Source organism: Perissodus microlepis, chromosome 16 (assembly GCF_051167445.1).
Source record: "Perissodus microlepis isolate ML-2025 ecotype Zambia chromosome 16, ASM5116744v1, whole genome shotgun sequence".
Lineage (NCBI taxonomy): Eukaryota > Metazoa > Chordata > Actinopteri > Cichliformes > Cichlidae > Perissodus > Perissodus microlepis.
Window position 1 is genome coordinate 588,884 of NC_140476.1, and position 18,692 is coordinate 607,575.

At 44.9% G+C, this 18,692-nt stretch overlaps 1 protein-coding gene across 2 annotated transcripts in view; it reads left to right on the forward strand.

Moving 5' to 3' along the window:
- mylka (myosin, light chain kinase a) overlaps window positions 1-17,469 on the forward strand; it is a 55,176-nt gene extending 37,707 nt beyond the window's left edge. For both annotated transcript variants that reach the window (XM_084907550.1, XM_084907549.1), the window contains 16 exons: window positions 3,322-3,369; window positions 6,123-6,250; window positions 6,348-6,504; window positions 6,651-6,841; window positions 6,922-7,036; window positions 8,220-8,252; window positions 8,369-8,459; window positions 8,537-8,740; window positions 10,172-10,389; window positions 10,505-10,628; window positions 10,719-10,871; window positions 11,038-11,161; window positions 11,570-11,660; window positions 13,319-13,447; window positions 13,575-13,687; window positions 14,415-17,469. In XM_084907550.1, the coding sequence (XP_084763676.1) occupies window positions 3,322-3,369; window positions 6,123-6,250; window positions 6,348-6,504; window positions 6,651-6,841; window positions 6,922-7,036; window positions 8,220-8,252; window positions 8,369-8,459; window positions 8,537-8,740; window positions 10,172-10,389; window positions 10,505-10,628; window positions 10,719-10,871; window positions 11,038-11,161; window positions 11,570-11,660; window positions 13,319-13,447; window positions 13,575-13,687; window positions 14,415-14,546 (2,051 nt within the window). In that variant the 3' untranslated portion in view covers window positions 14,547-17,469. The remainder of the gene's footprint in view (window positions 1-3,321; window positions 3,370-6,122; window positions 6,251-6,347; window positions 6,505-6,650; window positions 6,842-6,921; window positions 7,037-8,219; window positions 8,253-8,368; window positions 8,460-8,536; window positions 8,741-10,171; window positions 10,390-10,504; window positions 10,629-10,718; window positions 10,872-11,037; window positions 11,162-11,569; window positions 11,661-13,318; window positions 13,448-13,574; window positions 13,688-14,414) is intronic.
- The last annotated feature ends 1,223 nt before the right edge of the window (window positions 17,470-18,692 follow it).

Genomic DNA, 18,692 nt, shown 5'->3' on the forward strand with positions numbered 1-18,692 from the left:
TTGTGTTTCCTCATTCATGAGCTTTCTCATACCAACCTGCTGACAGATGGGGGGGGCTGCTGTACATACTGAAGCGTCGCGTGGTCACACACTGATGTCTGCACACAGCGGTCACACACTGATGTCTGCACGCAGCGGTCACACACTGATGTCTGCACGCAGCGGCCACACACTGATGTCTGCACGCAGCGGCCACACACTGATGTCTGCACGCAGCGGCCACACACTGATGTCTGCACGCAGCGGCCACACACTGATGTCTGCACACAGCGGCCACACACTGATGTCTGCACACAGCGGTCACACACTGATGTCTGCACACAGCGGTCACACACTGATGTCTGCACACAGCGGCCACACACTGATGTCTGCACGCAGCGGCCACACACTGATGTCTGCACGCAGCGGCCACACACTGATGTCTGCACGCAGCGGCCACACACTGATGTCTGCACACAGCGGCCACACACTGATGTCTGCACACAGCGGTCACACACTGATGTCTGCACACAGCGGTCACACACTGATGTCTGCACACAGCGGCCACACACTGATGTCTGCACGCAGCGGCCACACACTGATGTCTGCACGCAGCGGCCACACACTGATGTCTGCACACAGCGGCCACACACTGATGTCTGCACACAGCGGCCACACACTGATGTCTGCACACAGCGGCCACACACTGATGTCTGCACACAGCGGCCACACACTGATGTCTGCACACAGCGGCCACACACTGATGTCTGCACGCAGCGGCCACACACTGATGTCTGCACGCAGCGGCCACACACTGATGTCTGCACACAGCGGCCACACACTGATGTCTGCACACAGCGGCCACACACTGATGTCTGCACACAGCGGCCACACACTGATGTCTGCACACAGCGGCCACACACTGATGTCTGCACACAGCGGTCACACACTGATGTCTGCACACAGCGGCCACACACTGATGTCTGCACACAGCGGCCACGTTAACGTCTGTCGAGTGCTCAGACTGAATGTGTTTCCTGCGACACATTCATCAGCTTCTTACTAAGGTTCAGTGTCTGATTCTGCAGCTCAGACAGTCACCGCGGTTCAAAGGTCAGAGCTTCACACATGAAAGTGGAAGTCGGAGTGTCGGTCAGAGAGAGGCTCGGCTCACCAGGCGGTTCGTTTTAAAGCTTTACTGACAGGAGACACAAACCCTCCTGCTTCCAAAGCAGGTGTGAACGTATGCTTGTGTGCGTGTGTGTGTGTGTGCACGTGTGCGTGCGCGCGTGTGCGTGTGTGTGTTTTCTCTGCAGACAAGTAACAAAAACCAGCCAAGCGTGCAACTTGTGCTGACCTTCTGATGATGTCACTACGTCACTGGGACCTGAGTGGCCGGTGTTAAGGACGTCACAGCGCCATGAGCGACTTGATGACATCCACCATTTTTATTTGGGGCGTGAAGCGAGCAGCTGCTTTTTTCGACTGTAGCAGCTTCAAGTTTGTTTTGCGAGTTTCTGTGAGAGCAAAAATAACTTTGTGCTGGAAAATCCTCGTGTTTGTGTTTCCAAAGGAAAACTTCCCAGAGCCAAAGCAGCGAGGCTGGAAGGACGGAGCCTGAGCTCCAGACTGATGGTAACAGCAGACTTTGTGGTGTGGTCAGGTGGAAAGTCTTAAACATCTGAAGCAGGAAACAAAGAAAGAAGACGGCGTGAACAGATTCTTCTATCCTCTTCATCTGCAGCCATCTCAAGAAAAACAAACTCCAGGAACTATTTCCTGCATCCAGCGGAACTATTTTTAGATTGTCCATGTACGGTCATCAGAGACGCTCTTCGTCTGTCTCACATTCTTCTCCTCCTCCTCCTGCCTCTACTAGATGTTCTGTGAGGACAAAGTTCCTTAAACTAAAAAAGAAAAGCAGCTGATGACAGAAACATTTAAAAGAGAAGAAGACAAACAGCAAACAGCCTCATGAACACAAACTCAGAGAGGCTCGTGTAAGCTGTGTGTTTCCTGTCACACAGAATCTTCTGCTTCCATAAAAACACAACAAAGCAGGACGATGTGAGACACACGTGTGAAAGCAGTCAGGAAAACCGTGTCTGTACTTACATGACACGCTTCACTTAGTTTCAGATCTGCTTGTTGCACATTCACGTTTTTATTTCGTGCATATTTTATTCAGTCTGTGTGTGATGTTTCTAAATGAGGAACATTTCTGCACTGACTGTAAATGTCCTCACTTCAGTGTCATCACTTCATCTTTGTTGTGAGTGTGATGTGTTTCAGTGTCACCAGGTCTGTGTGCAGTGTCTGATGGGAAACGTAGTGTTAATGAAGCTTTACTGTTCTGCAGGTAGGAAGAATAATGTGACACAGTGTGTGCAGGGAGGTGTTTCTGTCTGCTCAGTTGTTTTCGGAGGTCTCATGGTAGAAACTTGAGGAGGCATCTCTGGAGTTTTTAAAGGTTCCAGAGGAACTCTGCAGGATTACTGAGGAGATTGTCCACTTGTTTCAGAGCTCTTGAATAGGTTTATGGAGGGTTTAAAGTTGGAGGTGGCCAAGGTCTTAAAGACGCTCCAGAGGACCATGGAGAGGGTCCAGTGGAGATTTTAAAGTTCATTAAAGCTCCTTAGTGAGGTTTTAGAGGTCTTGAAAGAATGGTTACTAATTTCCCAGAAGTACCAGGAATGTGTTTAATGGTCTCCGTGAAGTTAGCTATCCCCTTGTTTTACCAACACATTCTAGGTTTCTGTGGAGGTGGTAAAAATATTCTAAATGAACTTGACATGTCAGTAGTCCTGTCTGAGTGGTCTTTGGGGGGCTATTAAAGGTCTCAGGGGTGGTTTTGTGGGAAGAGGTTTTACTGTTTATTGTTAAAGTTTAAGAAAGTTCCTTAAAGAGGTTTCAGGGGTCTTGAAAGGTTGTTTGAACACTTGCCAGGAACTGTTTTAAGGATGTTTAGACCTTAAAATTCTCTGTCCACGTGTCATGTGGTCTTAATAGGTTAAGGCAGGTTTTAGAGGTCGCTGTGGAAGTTGCAGAGGTATTGGGAAGCTCCAGAGTAACATAATGAGGTTATTGAATTTGTTGCACCCTCATGGGTCTTTGCATCATCTGGTCCAGGGCTCAGTTTGTGCAGTACAACAATATTCGTTGCGTGGATGGTTGCAGAGATTTTGAAAAGGCTCTGAGGTGCTTAGAAGACATCATGAATAAGTCATCGTGTTTTCCAGGAGATCTGATTCTGCTGTGAAATGACAGCCACACGTTTCTTCATCACAGCTCGTCTGACCGTCTGGTTCAAGTGTCTGACCGCCTGCTGTGTTCTTGTTTCAGGTGAAGCCAGAATAAAGAAGCCAACTCCAAAGACTCCGCCCAAACAAGGTGAGACTCACCTGTAGTGAATCATGTTTACCAGGCAGGGAGGTCCTGCTGAGACAGGTGCATTATGGGAAAGGCGGGCATGTTTCTGGACAACATGGCTGTATCCCAATTCAGGGTCTGCAGCCTTAACGGTCCACAAGGGCCGCATACTCAAAGACCGCTAAGGCCGGAAGTGCGAGGCTTGTGAAATGGGACGGTCTAGCCTCCGTCGTGCTGCCCAGGTTGCCTAGCAACCATGATACTAACAGCTGGAAACGTTTCATACAGCTTTGTTTGACAGAAATGAAGGAGAACATCTTTTGTTCATTTGTTTGTTTGTTTTTATATGAGCTATCTGAGTCATCTCACTTTGGTAATGTAAATATAATATGGCCAATATTACAGTTATTATGTTAATCATTATTAGTTATTACAGCAGTGAACATGAACTCTGTGCCAAACACTGAGCTTCAGTAAAGATTCAAGTTGCAGTTATTTATATTTCTTATCACCTTAAATCTTCACTCAAAGACAAGCATCTGTGACAGTGTATATACAGATGTATTATATGTAAGAGACAAATATTGTTCGTTTAATATGCTGGCGTTACTAAATTTGGCTCAATGCTTACATACATGTGTAAAAAGCAAATGTACGAGCTGTGATAACTGTGTCTGATAGAATGAAGAGTAGACTGATATATGAAATATTCCTTTATTGGGGGAGAAAATCAGACCATGTCATAACTGCTTTAAGTCACACAGAATAGATATCAGAGCCTTAAACAGGCTGACTTCTGCTAAATGGGTCAAACTGGGCAGAAAGTCTACAAACACATAACATCCTTATAGAATATGATGTAACACTATAGATCAACTTAGCTCAGAATATATAAAGCATATAAACAATTACAGCAATATGATGCAACAAACACAGCAGTGCTACTGATCCAAAATACTCAAAGCTTCATAGAACTGAAACAAACATTTATTTTAGCTCCATTCTGCTGCTGATACAGACTTTAGGTTTCTGAACATTAACCTTGTTGCTGCCTTTCATAGTGTGACTTGAAGGCCCTGAGTACTTTCTCCCACACTGAAAACACTGGATGATCACATTATTTGAACATTACCTAATAAGACTGATTCAGGACAGACAGTGATGTTAAACTTTCCTAGCAGTCCTTCACAAACAGGGAACAGTCTGTCTATTCTCTCCATCTGTCAGCTGCTGCTGGCTCTTCCTCCTCCTCTCCCTCACACACTGCTGAGTTTGTCCTGGTGGATCATCAGGGCTGCAAAGCCTCACAGATGATGTGCAGCAGTGGGTCCCTCAGTCTGTCCTCACTCTGGACACTTGCAGTCGTCACACATGGAAATCAAATGTGTGATAAGCTGCAGGATTCAAACACAAGTGTAACTTATAAACACATGTTCATACTTTTATTCCACAATCAGAGAGAAAGAAACAGAGAGAGTGCAGGACAGACCGACAGGTGACAGTCTCAGGTGTACACACTGCTACACAACAGCACAGAGAAGGAGGATTTAGTGTTTGTGTTATTACGAGTGCTGAACAAGAAGAGTTCCCAGATGGTCCAGTGGACACATGTGTGACTGCTGTGATTAAAGCATCTTTCTTTCAGCTTAACGAGTGAACCGTCAGCTCGTTCAAACACACGTTAAAGTCCGTTTGGCTCGACACCACCGAACAGAGGCAGCAATATAACATAGCTCACATTAACAGTGCAGTGAATCCTGCTTGTGCCGTGATATTCAGGACTGCAAACCGAGCAGCATCACTGACTTTCAGCTTGTTGTGTTTGTGGATATATGACTGACTTTAATGATCCATAAAATCATCACATCTCTGTAAGATTAAGGTCGACTATTGAACGGCGTATATTTTAAAGTAAAGGCTTTAAAGCCAAGTTAGTACAAACATCACTAATGTCACATAACTCTGCTGACATGTGGCCAACAGGAATGTTTTAATGTTCTTCATTATTAAACATTCGCACATAAATAAGTGACATAATAGTACTTAAAGTTTACTCTTCACCCACCGCCGCGCTATGAAGTCTGGGATATGTTGGGCCACGGAGGCTACACCGACCCATCCTTAAAATTCAGGGAAATGAAGGACGCATTTGAGGGCCGCATTTCGAGCAGCCTTTGAATTGGGACAGCCTTCGTCGCGTCGCTGTGACGTAATCGGCCTTCAAATGCGGCCTTGAAGGCTGCAGACCCTGAATTGGGACACAGCCCATGTGTTAGTGTCTGTCTCTGTTATTCCTGCAGGGAAGAGCAGCTTGATTGATCCTTTAGTGTCACTTTAGAGCTGGACTGTCAGACAATCAATCAATAATAAAAAAGAGATGTACAAAAACTGCAAAGTCATGAAGGTAAAACTTCTTTCTTTGCATTTGAAGTATAACAAAGTCAGTCTAATGCCTGACTGACAGCAGGGGGCGCTGCAGTTCTGACTGAAACTCTGCCTAAGTGCCTTGGAGCAATGTGATGATGGTAAAGCTGCTGTTGCTGAAATTTTCATTCAGAAGTTGCTTTGATTGCTGATTTCATTCAGCTCCTGTCAGATTAAACAGAAAGAACATGGAGTCTGGTGACGACTTTGTTCTTCCTCTTTCCACAACTGAGTATTGATCACAGTCAGTTCACACACTATTATTAAAGGAATTATTATTTAATTATTATTAAAGGTCTCTAATGCAGGACTCATTTTATTGATTATAGATTATTGATATGTGTGTGTAGCTCTGCCTCCTCAGATCCTGCAGTTCCCTGAGGACATGAAGATTCTGGCGGGGGAGAAAGTGGAGATCCTTTGCAAGTTTTCTGGAGCTCCGCCCATCGCCTGCACCTGGCTGAAGTTCAGGAAACCGGTGAGATACATACACAGAGACTAAGGCTGAGGCTGAGGCTATGGTACGTCTAAGTGTTTGTCTAAGCGTCCTCCTGCCTGTCCGGTCTCGGGTTCAGATCCAGGAGGGGTCAGATGACGTCTCCATCGAGAGTAACGACAGCAGCAGCAGGCTGACCATCGGCAGCGGGCAGCAGGAACACTGTGGCTGCTACACCATCGAGCTGAAGAACAGCTACGGCCTCAGACAGGCCGCCCTCAACCTCACCATCGTCGGTGAGACAGCAGCGTCTGCACTTCCTGTTTAATGATTCCTGAAAGAATCAGCTGCAAAAAAAAAATCATTTATTTTGCAGCTTTAATATTTTCAGCTTGTGTTCAGCCCAATATTCACATCGTCATCTATCCCCGCCGCTCCTCAGATAAACCCGACCCCCCAGCAAAGGTTCCTGCGGCCTCAGACATCCGTCGGTCCTGCCTGACGCTGTCGTGGTACGGGCCGACCTACGATGGAGGTAGCGCCGTGCAGTCCTATAAACTGGAGATCTGGGACTCCGTGGAGCAGCAGTGGAAACACCTGGTGTCCTGCAATAGCACCTCCTACAACGTACAGGTGAGTGTTCTCTCGCAGCACGGCTCAGAAACTGTTAAAGGACTGTTTTAAGGTTCGGTAAAGTGTCTGTTTGTCTCTAGAACCTCCTCCCAGATCGGCAGTACAAGTTTCGTGTCCGGGCAGAGAACATGTACGGAGTCGGAGAGCCGAGCGCCGAATCTGAACCTGTGACTGTCGGACTGGTGGACACTGATGGTGAGTTGTTGGTGATGCATGTAGAACTTTCTTGAAGTCCTGATGGTTACAGGGATCATTCATCACACATCAACACAGCAACTACTTTCTATCTGCCAAACTACGTCTGCCAAACGAATGAGTCAAGGACGTGTCCACGATGAGAGGCTTGTGGTGGGATGTAAGCATAAACATCTTCCTTAGCCAAGCTCACTGCATGTTTTAAGGAAGCGGTTCAGGATTTCTGAAAGCTTCCTGCTCAGTTTTTTAAATAAATGTTTGATGCTTTGAGCACCAGAAATCATTACATTGAAGAGAAGACAGCTCGTAGCTACAGAACTGTGCAGCTCACACCAAAACATCTGGATGGATAAAGCTGTCTTTAACCTGGAGTGATGGAGAACCCCGAGACGAGTTTTCCCTTCATTTGGTTCCAAATGGATGTTATGAAGGGAGGCCAGTGGGTACTGGGAACCACTGCTGCTTTGTAGAGATTGGGAAGCTGCTACAAATTCATGTCCAGTGAAACAGACCTGCTGTGCTCAGTTAATCTGAGTTTATGTGAATGCCATAAACACAAGTTTAGGAATCTGATAAATGGGAGGATGAGTCAAATCTCACTGTTAACAACAGAAACATAAATAGTGATGCAGGATGCTTTGTAAGTTGAGGTACTTTCCTCATATGACAGGACCGCCTCACTGGTGTAACAAACACCCAGTCTGACAGTTGGTACATGTTGTGTTTATATATTTGCATAAATAATCCTGATCTACTGTTTCCTGGGCAAATGTTCCGGTCATTGGTAGGGTCACTCATCATAGATTTGGAGTTTCTGTTGGTCTAGGTGGTCATGATCATCTCACCCCAGTTCCTGACTTAAGTGGTTGCTGGTTTTAGGCCACTAAAGTCTCGGTAGTGCCCTTGAGCTAAGCTTCATAATCATGAGCTGCTGAGGTAGAAGATGAACGAGAGGGTCGTCATTAAAAAAAACTTAACATTTGGTCTGATTTCATCACAAGTCTGCTGCTCCATGATGATTCCTAATGAAAGACCTGGTCCACCACTATCTCCAGCTGTTCACCTGTAACTAAACCAGAACCAACTAAACCAATCAAACTAAACTGCATCCAGTTCAACTGCATCTCAGTGATCAGGAATGAACTAACCAGACTGACTGAACTAACTCTGCTTCGTCCAACAGAAAACCAAGAGGAGCCAGAGGAGGAGGATGAAGGTATGACACTGACTGTATACCCACACGGATGTTCGTTAGCCTTCACACAGCATTCACACATCTTCGGTCCTCCCGTGTCTGTGACCTCTGACCTCTGTGTGTTGTCTGTGTGTCAGACTCAGAGAAAGAGCCAGAGTACAGAGATGTGACCATCAGAACAGACATAAAGGTGAAGGACCTGTACGACGTGGAGGAGAGGCTGGGAACGTAAGTCTGCGCTCACATTTCCCATCATGCACCTTAAGCTCTGTAGACATTGTCACAGTGTTGTGTTTGCATGGAAGGGGGAAGTTCGGTCAGGTCTTCAAGCTGGTGGAGAAGTCTACAAAGAAGGTTTGGGCCGGAAAGTTCATCAAAGCCTACTCTGCAAAGGAGAAGGACAACGTCCGGCAGGAGATCGGCATCATGAACAGCCTCCATCACCCCAAACTGGTCCAGTGTGTCGACGCCTTCGAGGGCAAGTCTGACATCGTCATGGTGCTGGAGATGTAAGTGATCCATCACATCTCCTTACATCACTGCAGCTGGCGGTGAGGAGTCACAGATGAGTTCAGCCTCTGATGGATGGAAGGCAGTAAATGTCTGTTCGGTACATAGATTTAAAACATGACCGGTCTGTAAACGGACTTGAGATGTTTTGGCTTCACAAAGTATCAGAAAATAAGTCTGTGAGCAGACATGAGAGGGATTTGAGGGCAGCTATTTCCTCTGTTGATTTTAGAGCTGATGGAGCAGCGGCACCAAACTCTTCTTGTTTTCTCGTAAAACTGTTCAGCTGCTGAAATTTTCAGCTGAACTCTTCCATAAGTGTCTAATTTGTAGTGGCCTTCATAATTTGTCGTAATCACGGGAAACGTTCAGTGTTTATTGCAGAATGTTTCCTCAGATAAACAACCTAAATGAAGTAAACAGCGACTATCTGCTGCCATGATCCAAACTGATGGAGCGCAGGAAACGAGACATTTACCGTCAGGTTTTGTTTTTTATCCGCCCTCTGAGATCTGATAACGTTTTCTCAGCAGCTTCATTACTGCGACAGCCTCGTTACAGAAATATGGTTTTGTCTTCTAACCCTCGAGAAAAGAAAAACATCTTTCATACATGTCCACACGGTGGCGCTGTTAAAGGCTGTAGACCAGGGGTAGGCAACTCCAGGCCTCGAGTGCCGGTGTCCTGCAGGTTTTAGACATCACCCTGTGTCAACACACCTGAATGAAAATCATTAGTTCATTCCCAGGCCTCTGGAGAACTTCAAGACATGTTGAGGAGGTAATTTAGCCGTTTGAATCAGCTGTGCTGGATCAAGGACACATCTAAAACCTGCAGGACACCGGCCCTCCAGGCCTGGAGTTGGACACCCCTGCTGTAGACAGAAAGATAGAGCTTTTGGACCATGTTTAATATCTCTGGATTTAGTTGTTTATATTTAACGTAAATATATTCAGTTTACTGTGATTAAATAAAGTAAAACTTCTGAGAAATACATGATGTCAAAGCTGTTACAGTTATTAAGTCAAATTTAGATGTGGAGATGCTTTAGGTTTAACATCAGTCTGGTTTAGTTCCTCCCAGAAGCAAAGAGAAGACATCAGAGGCTTTCTGTCCACAGTTACAGAGCAGCGCATTAAAACGCTAATATCTTTGCCTGTGGGGTCAGTGTTTCTGCAGTTACAGCTGTATACCTGTGTGGATGTCTTGATGCATGCTCAGTCATCCAGGTAAGGACTCGCCTGTCACTTGGGTGAGTGACAAAACGTTTCTCCCACTATAAACGCTTCATCCAGTCGAACGAAAGCAACTTTTTTGGATTGTATTGCAACGTACTGACAAATAAAACAAGGTTTGAAATGATAAATAACTTAACACCATGTGTTCTGTTGTAATTTAAGCAAAGACCTCCTCCCTTGCTTTGTCTACAGGATCTCAGGCGGGGAGCTGTTTGAGCGGATCATCGATGAAGACTTTGAGCTGACGGAGAGAGAGGTGATCAAATACATGCTGCAGATCATTGATGGGGTCAACTTCATCCACAAACAGGGCATCGTGCACCTCGACCTCAAACCAGAGAACATCATGTGCATCAACAAGACTGGCAGCAAAATCAAACTCATTGACTTCGGCCTCGCCAGACGGCTAGGTAACCTTAAACTTAATCGCTGATTTTCATTGAGTTCTGTTAGGCGGGTGTGGAATGACAGTCCGGCAGATAAACAGTTTGTCTGTGATCACACGGCCGATGCTTCCTCCCACAGAAAACGCAGGAACTCTGAAGGTTTTGTTCGGGACTCCAGAGTTTGTGGCTCCAGAGGTCATCAACTACGAACCCATCAGCTATCCCACCGACATGTGGAGCATAGGAGTCATCTGTTATATACTGTTAGTGCAGAGCTGCCTGCTACAATCTGTGCACGCTTTGTTTTGGCTTGATTTAGTTTGGCTGATGTTGTCGTGGGTTTGTCCTCTCAGGCTGAGTGGTCTGTCTCCCTTTATGGGCGACAATGACAACGAGACTCTGTCCAATGTGACCTCAGCCACCTGGGACTTTGAGGACGAAGCCTTCGATGAAATTTCTGACAATGCCAAAGACTTCATTACCAAACTGCTGAAAAAAGACATGAAGTAAGACCTAGTGTATCATCAGTGTGTTACATGAAACCATATTAGTAGGTAAACTGTGCTGGAAAAACTGAGAATCAGGAGCTGATAGTGTTATGTAAGAGAAAGTGTGCCAGTATAAATAATCCTGAAGTCTAGCTCATGTAAAGTGTTCCCGATCCATCTCCAGGGCTCGGCTGTCCTGCGCGCAGTGTTTCGAACACCCCTGGCTGAAACAGGACACGAACACCATGAAGGCCAAGAAGCTCTCCAAGGAGAGGATGAAGAAGTACATCCTGAGGAGGAAGTGGCAGGTAAACACGAGGACAGACAGAGACCCAAGAGTCTCACAGGACAATAAAGATATATCTATTCACAAATCGGTATAAGTGACCATGCGGAGAATGCACGCACGTTTCAACTGGACGTGCTTGTTCACAGACACAGACAGACATCGTGCATCATCGAGTGAGATTTGGCGTTGTGTGGTCAAAGTGTCGTAGCGTGGAAGTGCAGAGGTCTCCGTTCACATGTACAACTAATTTTTGTTTGGGGTGATGTTCATGAAAGTCCTTCATTTTCCCATTTGTTGCCCTTTTCAAGCCAAAATATTTCCAAATAGATGTTTTTATGTTTTTTTCACTGGTAGTTAGACCGATAGCCTCAGTCGCTGCATCTGTCTTTGTATTTGTGTTGCGAATCTTTCTTCTTCTTCTTCGTAGAAAACGGGTCACGCTGTTCGAGCCATCGGCAGATTGTCATCCATGGCCATGATGGCTGGAGTCAGCGCCAAGAAAGGCTCCCCCACTGAAGGTAGAAAGACCAGAACAGAAAGCAGCATCAGTTCTGTGCTAGTCGCAGACAGACTGCCAACAGTTACACAGGCCTGCCCATGTCTATTGTTCAGACCTTCAGTCTGAGGTTCCTGCTCCTCTCTACAGGCTCTTTACGTGTCTGTGTCACAGTCTGTCCACAGACACAGTAATTATGCCCTTGATGAAGGATTGTGTGTTTAAATGTGATTGTGGGTACCACAAATTGGCATGGGGTAGGGACCAGGGGTGGGCAATATGAACGATATACGATAGAAACGATATAAATTTGGCCAACGATAGAGATTTTGACTATACCGCTCTATCGCAATAGCGCATATTGATGATGTCATCAAGCTGCGCTTGTTTTGGTCGAAAGCATCGCAGCGGCTACAACCATTAACATCTGCAAATTTTGGCGGGCGACAGTCATAGCAAAGAGATGAAGCACCTTTGAAATATGGGGAAAGCCAAAAACTGCGCTTCCTCCACTTCCGTAACATTGATTCATTAATGTTGAATTCTCTGGCAGCTGCTCTGTTCCCATGTTGTTGCAGTATATTAATGACTAACCTCGTATTGTGGATGAATAATCTCAGTTGTTCTCCTGACTGAAGTTTGGCCCGTGTACAGCATCCTGCTATGCGATTGCATTTGTCCCTGACCACCAGAATCCCTCACGTTAACTTTTATCGAGTGGAAAAAAGTTGCCGTTCATCCTCCAGCTTCACTGTGCTAATGTTATGCTAACATAGCTGTGTAGCTAGCAATCACGTAGCACAACATTATATACCAGCTAGCCCAACTTCAGTAACCCTGCAAACGCCACTGCTGTTTAGTTTTCTGTCTTCATTTATGTTGGAAGTGATAGCAGAGCTGTACGTTTGAATTTTCCAGAAATCTCTCTGTCACAACATGCTATATCATGTTTAGCAGGAAGCTAGCGAGCTAACTTCCTGCTAACTTCTAACTCTGTTAAATTTAATAAATTCTGTTTTCATGGATGCCTGGATGTTAAACTTAATTGTTACACCTGGTAAAGCAGCAACACTGATGATTTAATTAAAGATGAAAGAATTTAGACAGTTTGTAACTCTCAGTGTTCGTTTGACTTTGGGACCTGAAGGAGTTTTGGACCCAGATTACTCCGCGAAGCTCCTCACTACGGCAGCCGTAATGCTCTGACAATCCATCAAGCAGTGCGGCTTACCAAAGTTGTACTAAAACATTTTTTAACAGATTTTTGCCCAAATCGGTTCGAGGTCAGTAAGCACAACCAGAATTCATACATAAGGTGCACTCTCGATTTTTGAGAAAATTAAAGGATTTTAAGTGTGGAAAATACGTTATACAGAAGAAAAGAACATATCGTGATATATATCGTTACCGCACATGCTTCAAATTATATCACGATATGAATCTGGGCCATATCGCCCAGCCCTAGTAGGGACCAACAGTCACTTTTGGGGTCCAAATGCTGGTCCCCACAAACCTTGAGGCATTTTTGAGACTCAGAATGTTGTTTTAAAGTTACAGTTAGGTTATGGTTATGTTTAGGTTAAAGGTCAGGCTTTCATTTTTATGGTAAGGGGCTGGGAAAGCAGCATGTCAACTGAATGTCCTCACTAAGATGTGAAACTAGCATGTGTGTGTTTTCAGAGGATAACCAGTTCCTGGAGTGTTTAGAGTACGAGCAGAAAACCGAGTGTAAGCCGACGTTCAGCACTGTCATCAAAGACGTGGAGGTGGTGGAGGGCAGCGCTGCTCGCTTTGACTGCAAGATAGAAGGTACAACGATTTTTGTAGCCCAAACCTGATGGAGGGTCTGATTAAGCATTCGTCTTAATGATTCTTCCTTCTAGTAACGACTGAATAGCAAACGTGGTTTTTAATAAAGAAACGGTTGCTGTTGCAGGTTATCCTGATCCAGAGGTGGTGTGGTACAAAGACGACCAGCCCATCAAAGAGACCCGACACTTCCAGATCGACTACGATGAGGAAGGAAACTGCAGTCTAGTCATTTCAGAGGTCAGAGGTCATGTAAATCTTAGGCAGCCTTGTACTGAAATGCATTAGATTGGTGATATACTGACTTCCGTCTAAGTATGGACTGGGCCTGGTGTTGGTTTAGGTTAGTTATCGAGTATTCTGCGGATTATACCGTCCACCGTGTAACTGTAGGACTGTATCTGCTGGATGAGGCAGAGGTCACGTGTTTTTCTGCACGTGTGCATACCTTCATGTTTACGCTTGCATGGGAATGAGTGAGTTTGTGGCGGCTGCAACGAAGGACAGCGAGCAGATGAGGACTGTGGAGTTTGTCCTGTGCTTTGATGAAAACAAGACATCATCATGGTGAAGACATTAATATCAGTAATAATTCAGTGTCTAACCTAACAGCCCCAGGCAGTGCCTCGTAGTTTACTGGCCCAACCTTTTATATTTTATAATTATCAGCAGTCTTATTGAAATTTGATGTTATTTCACTTAAATCTGATGTAATTTAAAGCAATTAAAACCTTTAAGTGTCTGTTAGAATACAACATAAGACAGAAACATGCTGACGTCAATATTAAATTCAGTGAATTCAAACAATCGTGTCATCTGCATCGTCATATTGATGATACTGAAAATCTCACTTTTCTTCTGTTTTGTCTTTAAGTGAAATCATTTAACATGAAACATGAAGCAGAATTAATGTGATAGGTTATAATTAAGGTAGCATGTGATTCATATCTGTCGTATAAATCTGCAGGTCTCAGGAGACGATGATGCCAAGTACACAGTGAAGGCCGTTAACAGTCTGGGGGAGGCGACCTGCACAGCCGAGCTGCTGGTGGAGGTGATGGCTGGAGAGGAGGAGGAGGAGGAAGAAGAGGAGGAGTAATGGAGCGACTGTCTGGACTCCCACAGGGAGAGGAGGAGGCAACAATGAGCAACAATCTCTCCCACTCAACCTGTTGGACCTGAGCAGGAAACTTACCCACAGAGAAGGTTCTGATTGGAGGACAGGTGGGGAATATTTGCCACACCTGTCCTCACATGCAGAAGGTTTCGCCTTTGGTTTTTAGTGAGCAGGGCAGCACTTAGGTTTGAAGCACTGAGCATGTGCAGAGCTGCAGCCAGGTTAGATTTTTAGTGAGGCTTTGTTGTGTTTCTGTTTTTTTTTTAGTAACGAGTCGTGATCTTAAAGTTTTAGCCTCCTGGGATCATTGGAGTAAATGGATGAAGTGATTTAATGTCCTGAGCGTTAAAAATATTTAACGATAAATAATCAGCGTGGTTCTTACGCTGCGCGTGTTTCTGATGTCAGATTATATATTTTTCTCGGGCTCAGGATGTTAAATCTGTGTGGGTGTGGCTTATTGATCCGTGGGGGGAACCATATAAGAACTTTGTGGTAAACACTCACTGAATGTTGATACTTTTCAAACTGCCCACTTCAGCCTCGCACCATATTGTGCTAAACCACACCTCCTTCAGACAGGCAGAACACAGGCTCCGCCCTCTCAGCATACATGGACTCATGCCTGTGATTTCCTGTCTGCTCTGAGAAATGATTTCATGTTTGATGATTGCCACACACACACACACACACACACACACACACACAGTGGTGGTTTCTTGCTGTTCAACAGGCAGAAACATGATGCTCGCTGTCACACAGCAGCTGTGTTACTGCAACACTCTGCCAGTGACGTTTGCTACAATTATTCACAGTTTCCTAAATAATTTGTGAGAATACGGCCAGAAAGCCTGGACTGTGTTTCAGCTCTGTTTGACACAAACGTCGACCAAGAGTGCGTTCTAATCCCAGTCCTTATAAACACGCTTATATTTTAAAGACTCGTGGCAGCTCTAGTTCCTGCAGCTGAAGTCAACCATGAGGTCGTGCATGTGAGACCCACTCCCTGTGGGAGTCCAAGGGAGGGAGAAGATGAGGCAGTTGGTGGAGAGCAGGAAGGCGGAGATGAGCCGAATACTCACAGAGCTGCACCACAGTGGAGGGCGAACTGTGAATAAAAGCTGCTGGTGCATGACAGCTGAAGGTGTTGGTGCTGAAGCTGGCCAGCCAAAATGATACTGATCAATCATCCGTGTTAAAGAGGACCTCCTCGGTTTTCCCTTCCACCGACGCGCTGTCAGGGTTTGTGACCAGCAGGCGTGTAAAAACACTTCAGCGTGCTCTGGTTCACAAACCAATGTCCTTTTTTTCTGCCGCCACACTGAGCTGATCTCATCACTCATTTCTATACACAGCTGCCCCTCTGCAGGCTTCCAGAAGTTAGCCAATCAGAAGTGCTTTTAGGGAGGGAGGCCTTAAAGAAACAGCAGGTGACAGAGCTGCGCCGCAGCCCAGTGTAAGCTAAAGAAGGATTATTATGAACTGTGAACCTTGCAGATCATACAAAGCTGGAAACGAGTAGAAAAGGTCCACTTTTTCATACTTAATCGGAGCTCAGTAAACACTTTGCCCCAGAGGATTTCTGGGTAATGAAGTCCTTCAGTTGTGTCATTAGATGCCTCGACACTGACGTGAGCAGCTCTGTGAGTAAGAGGCTGAGGATGCCGATGCGTTCAGCTGGGAAACGCTGAATCTGTCAGCTCGGCTCTTTTCTTCTGTTCGAGCACTTTTCTTCCTTTTCTTTCTATTTGCGACTTTGACAGCAGGCTTCAACAAAAGACATCAGGGGGCTCAAATCGACTCGGCCTTACGCTGTGAGCCTCAGAGCGTCGTCACTCTGAACAGCAGCCGGAGTGATTTTTTTATCTGCTGACGTCTGTCGTACCGAGGGACAAAACCTGCTGCGAGCTTCGACAACGAGCTGAGAGGATTTTACCTCGGTGTCAACCAATGAAAGCAACATTTAGTCCCACAGATGAGAGAAGATCGAACCATAAGTTCAACAGTAATCTGATTTTTTACAATTTAAGATTTGAGCCTTTTTCATGAGCTGCAGATATAATCGTACTTATCTCACTGTGTCACAATAAAACATTTTATCCTGTAAATGTTCATATTTTTGCCTGAATGCAGGATTTTGGACCAGATACATCTCCACGTATTGTAAGCTCAGCCAAAATGAGATTATATAAATATTTCTACAAATTAGTTGTTTCCATCTGCAAAAGTTAAAGATCTCTACATCATAAAGTATTCTGATTAGTAACATAAGGAAAGAGTCTACATCAGAGACGCCTTAAAGATGGAAATATCTTTCCGACCTGCCGAGGCTTGATTGTGCAGCGCAGTCCTGACAGCAGCCAGCAGATAAACGCGTGTGAGCACGCGGCGCCGTCTCCGGCTGATCTTCGTGCCTCTGCGTCAAAGTCGTGACTTTTGTTGCACATTCCAGCTGTTTGCTTGTTGGTGAATCCACTTCTTTAAGCTTTACGGCCTCGTTAAGTTTCAGTCTGAAACCAAAGACGTGTTTTGAAAAGTCACCGGTGTGTTTGTGTGTGATTTTGTCTCGATGATGTTTTGACCTGTTTGTGTGTTTGGTGGTTTGTTTCCAGAATGTTTTATTTTTAGATTATTTAATGCACAGATTTGTTATTATTATCTTTCGAGCATCTGTCTTCTTAAAGGTGTCGCCTGCACTTAATGTTGTTCACGGTTATTAAACCCTCCTCACCTCAGACCAGCAGTGACTTCACTCTTAGGCTGATTGTTTTTGTATTAGATGTATGTAGATTATATTTCTCTAATTTTTATAAATATATATCAGTTTGATGAACTGCAGATGACATGTATGAGAACACTACGACTGTAGTTACTCACAGATACCAAATAAATCTTTATCACAAAACCAGATTGTTGTGATTTGTTCAGGGTTAAGACTTTTGTTGCTGCATTAAAAACTGTTTCTTTCCATGGATACAGGCAAGAGTCTGTAAGACATTTTAAATATCTGCACATATAGACAGAAATAAAACTGTTTAAAGCATGAACCCTTTCCAAACCTTTTAACAGAACACGTTACATAGAAGATTGATTCAGAGTCTCTGAATAAATCATTTTTATCTCCAAACCTTTGGAGTCCCACACGTGGGATATTTTGTCCTCTGCATTTAACCCACTCACTCAGTGAAGCAGTGGGTGGTGTGTAGAGGCGGTACCTTAGTCAAGGGTACCTCAGGGTAGCCGTTCGTGGAACCACTGACCTTCCTATTCTAGCGACCACTCTGCCTACTGAGCTATCGCTACCCCTCATGAATGAGCTCCAGTTTTTTTGGAAAATCTTGAGATCAGTGTTACACCAAAGCCTGATGACTGCCAGACCTGTCTGACAAAGATCTCAGCACATCATGTGATGAGGAACAAAGTCAGTGACATCGATCAGTCTGGACAAAGTTAGAGACATTTCTGAGGCTGTGGGACTCCAGAGAACCACAGCGAGAGCCGATATCCACACAGAGAAAACTTGGAACAGTGCTGAATGTTCACTGCAGTGACCGGCCTAACAAAATGAGTCCATCAGCCAAGTTTTTAACTGTAACCAAGTTTAAGAATATAATCCACCCACTGTTATCATCTTCAATGCCCTGTACCAACACAGAGCAGAGCAGCTACCTGAACGCTACTCCAACAGAGGTCGATTATCTTGTTAATAATTTCACCTCCTCACTACGTACGACTCTGGATACTGTAGCTCCAGTGAAAACTAAGGTCTCTAATCAGAAGTACCTGACTCCGTGGTATAATTCTCAAACACGTAGCCTAAAGCAGATGACTCGTAATCTGGAGAGGAAATGGCGTGTCACAAATTTAGAGGATCATCATTTAGCCTGGAGAAATAGTTTGCTGCTTTATAAGAAAGCCCTCCGCAAAGCCAGAACATCTTACTATTCATCACTGATTGAAGAAAATAAGAACAACCCCAGGTTTCTCTTCAGCACTGTAGCCAGGCTGACAAACAGTCAGAGCTCTGTTGAGCCAACCATCCCTTTAACGTTAACTAGTAATGACTTCATGAACTTCTTCACAAATAACATTTTAATCATTAGAGAAAAAATTACCAGTAATCATCCC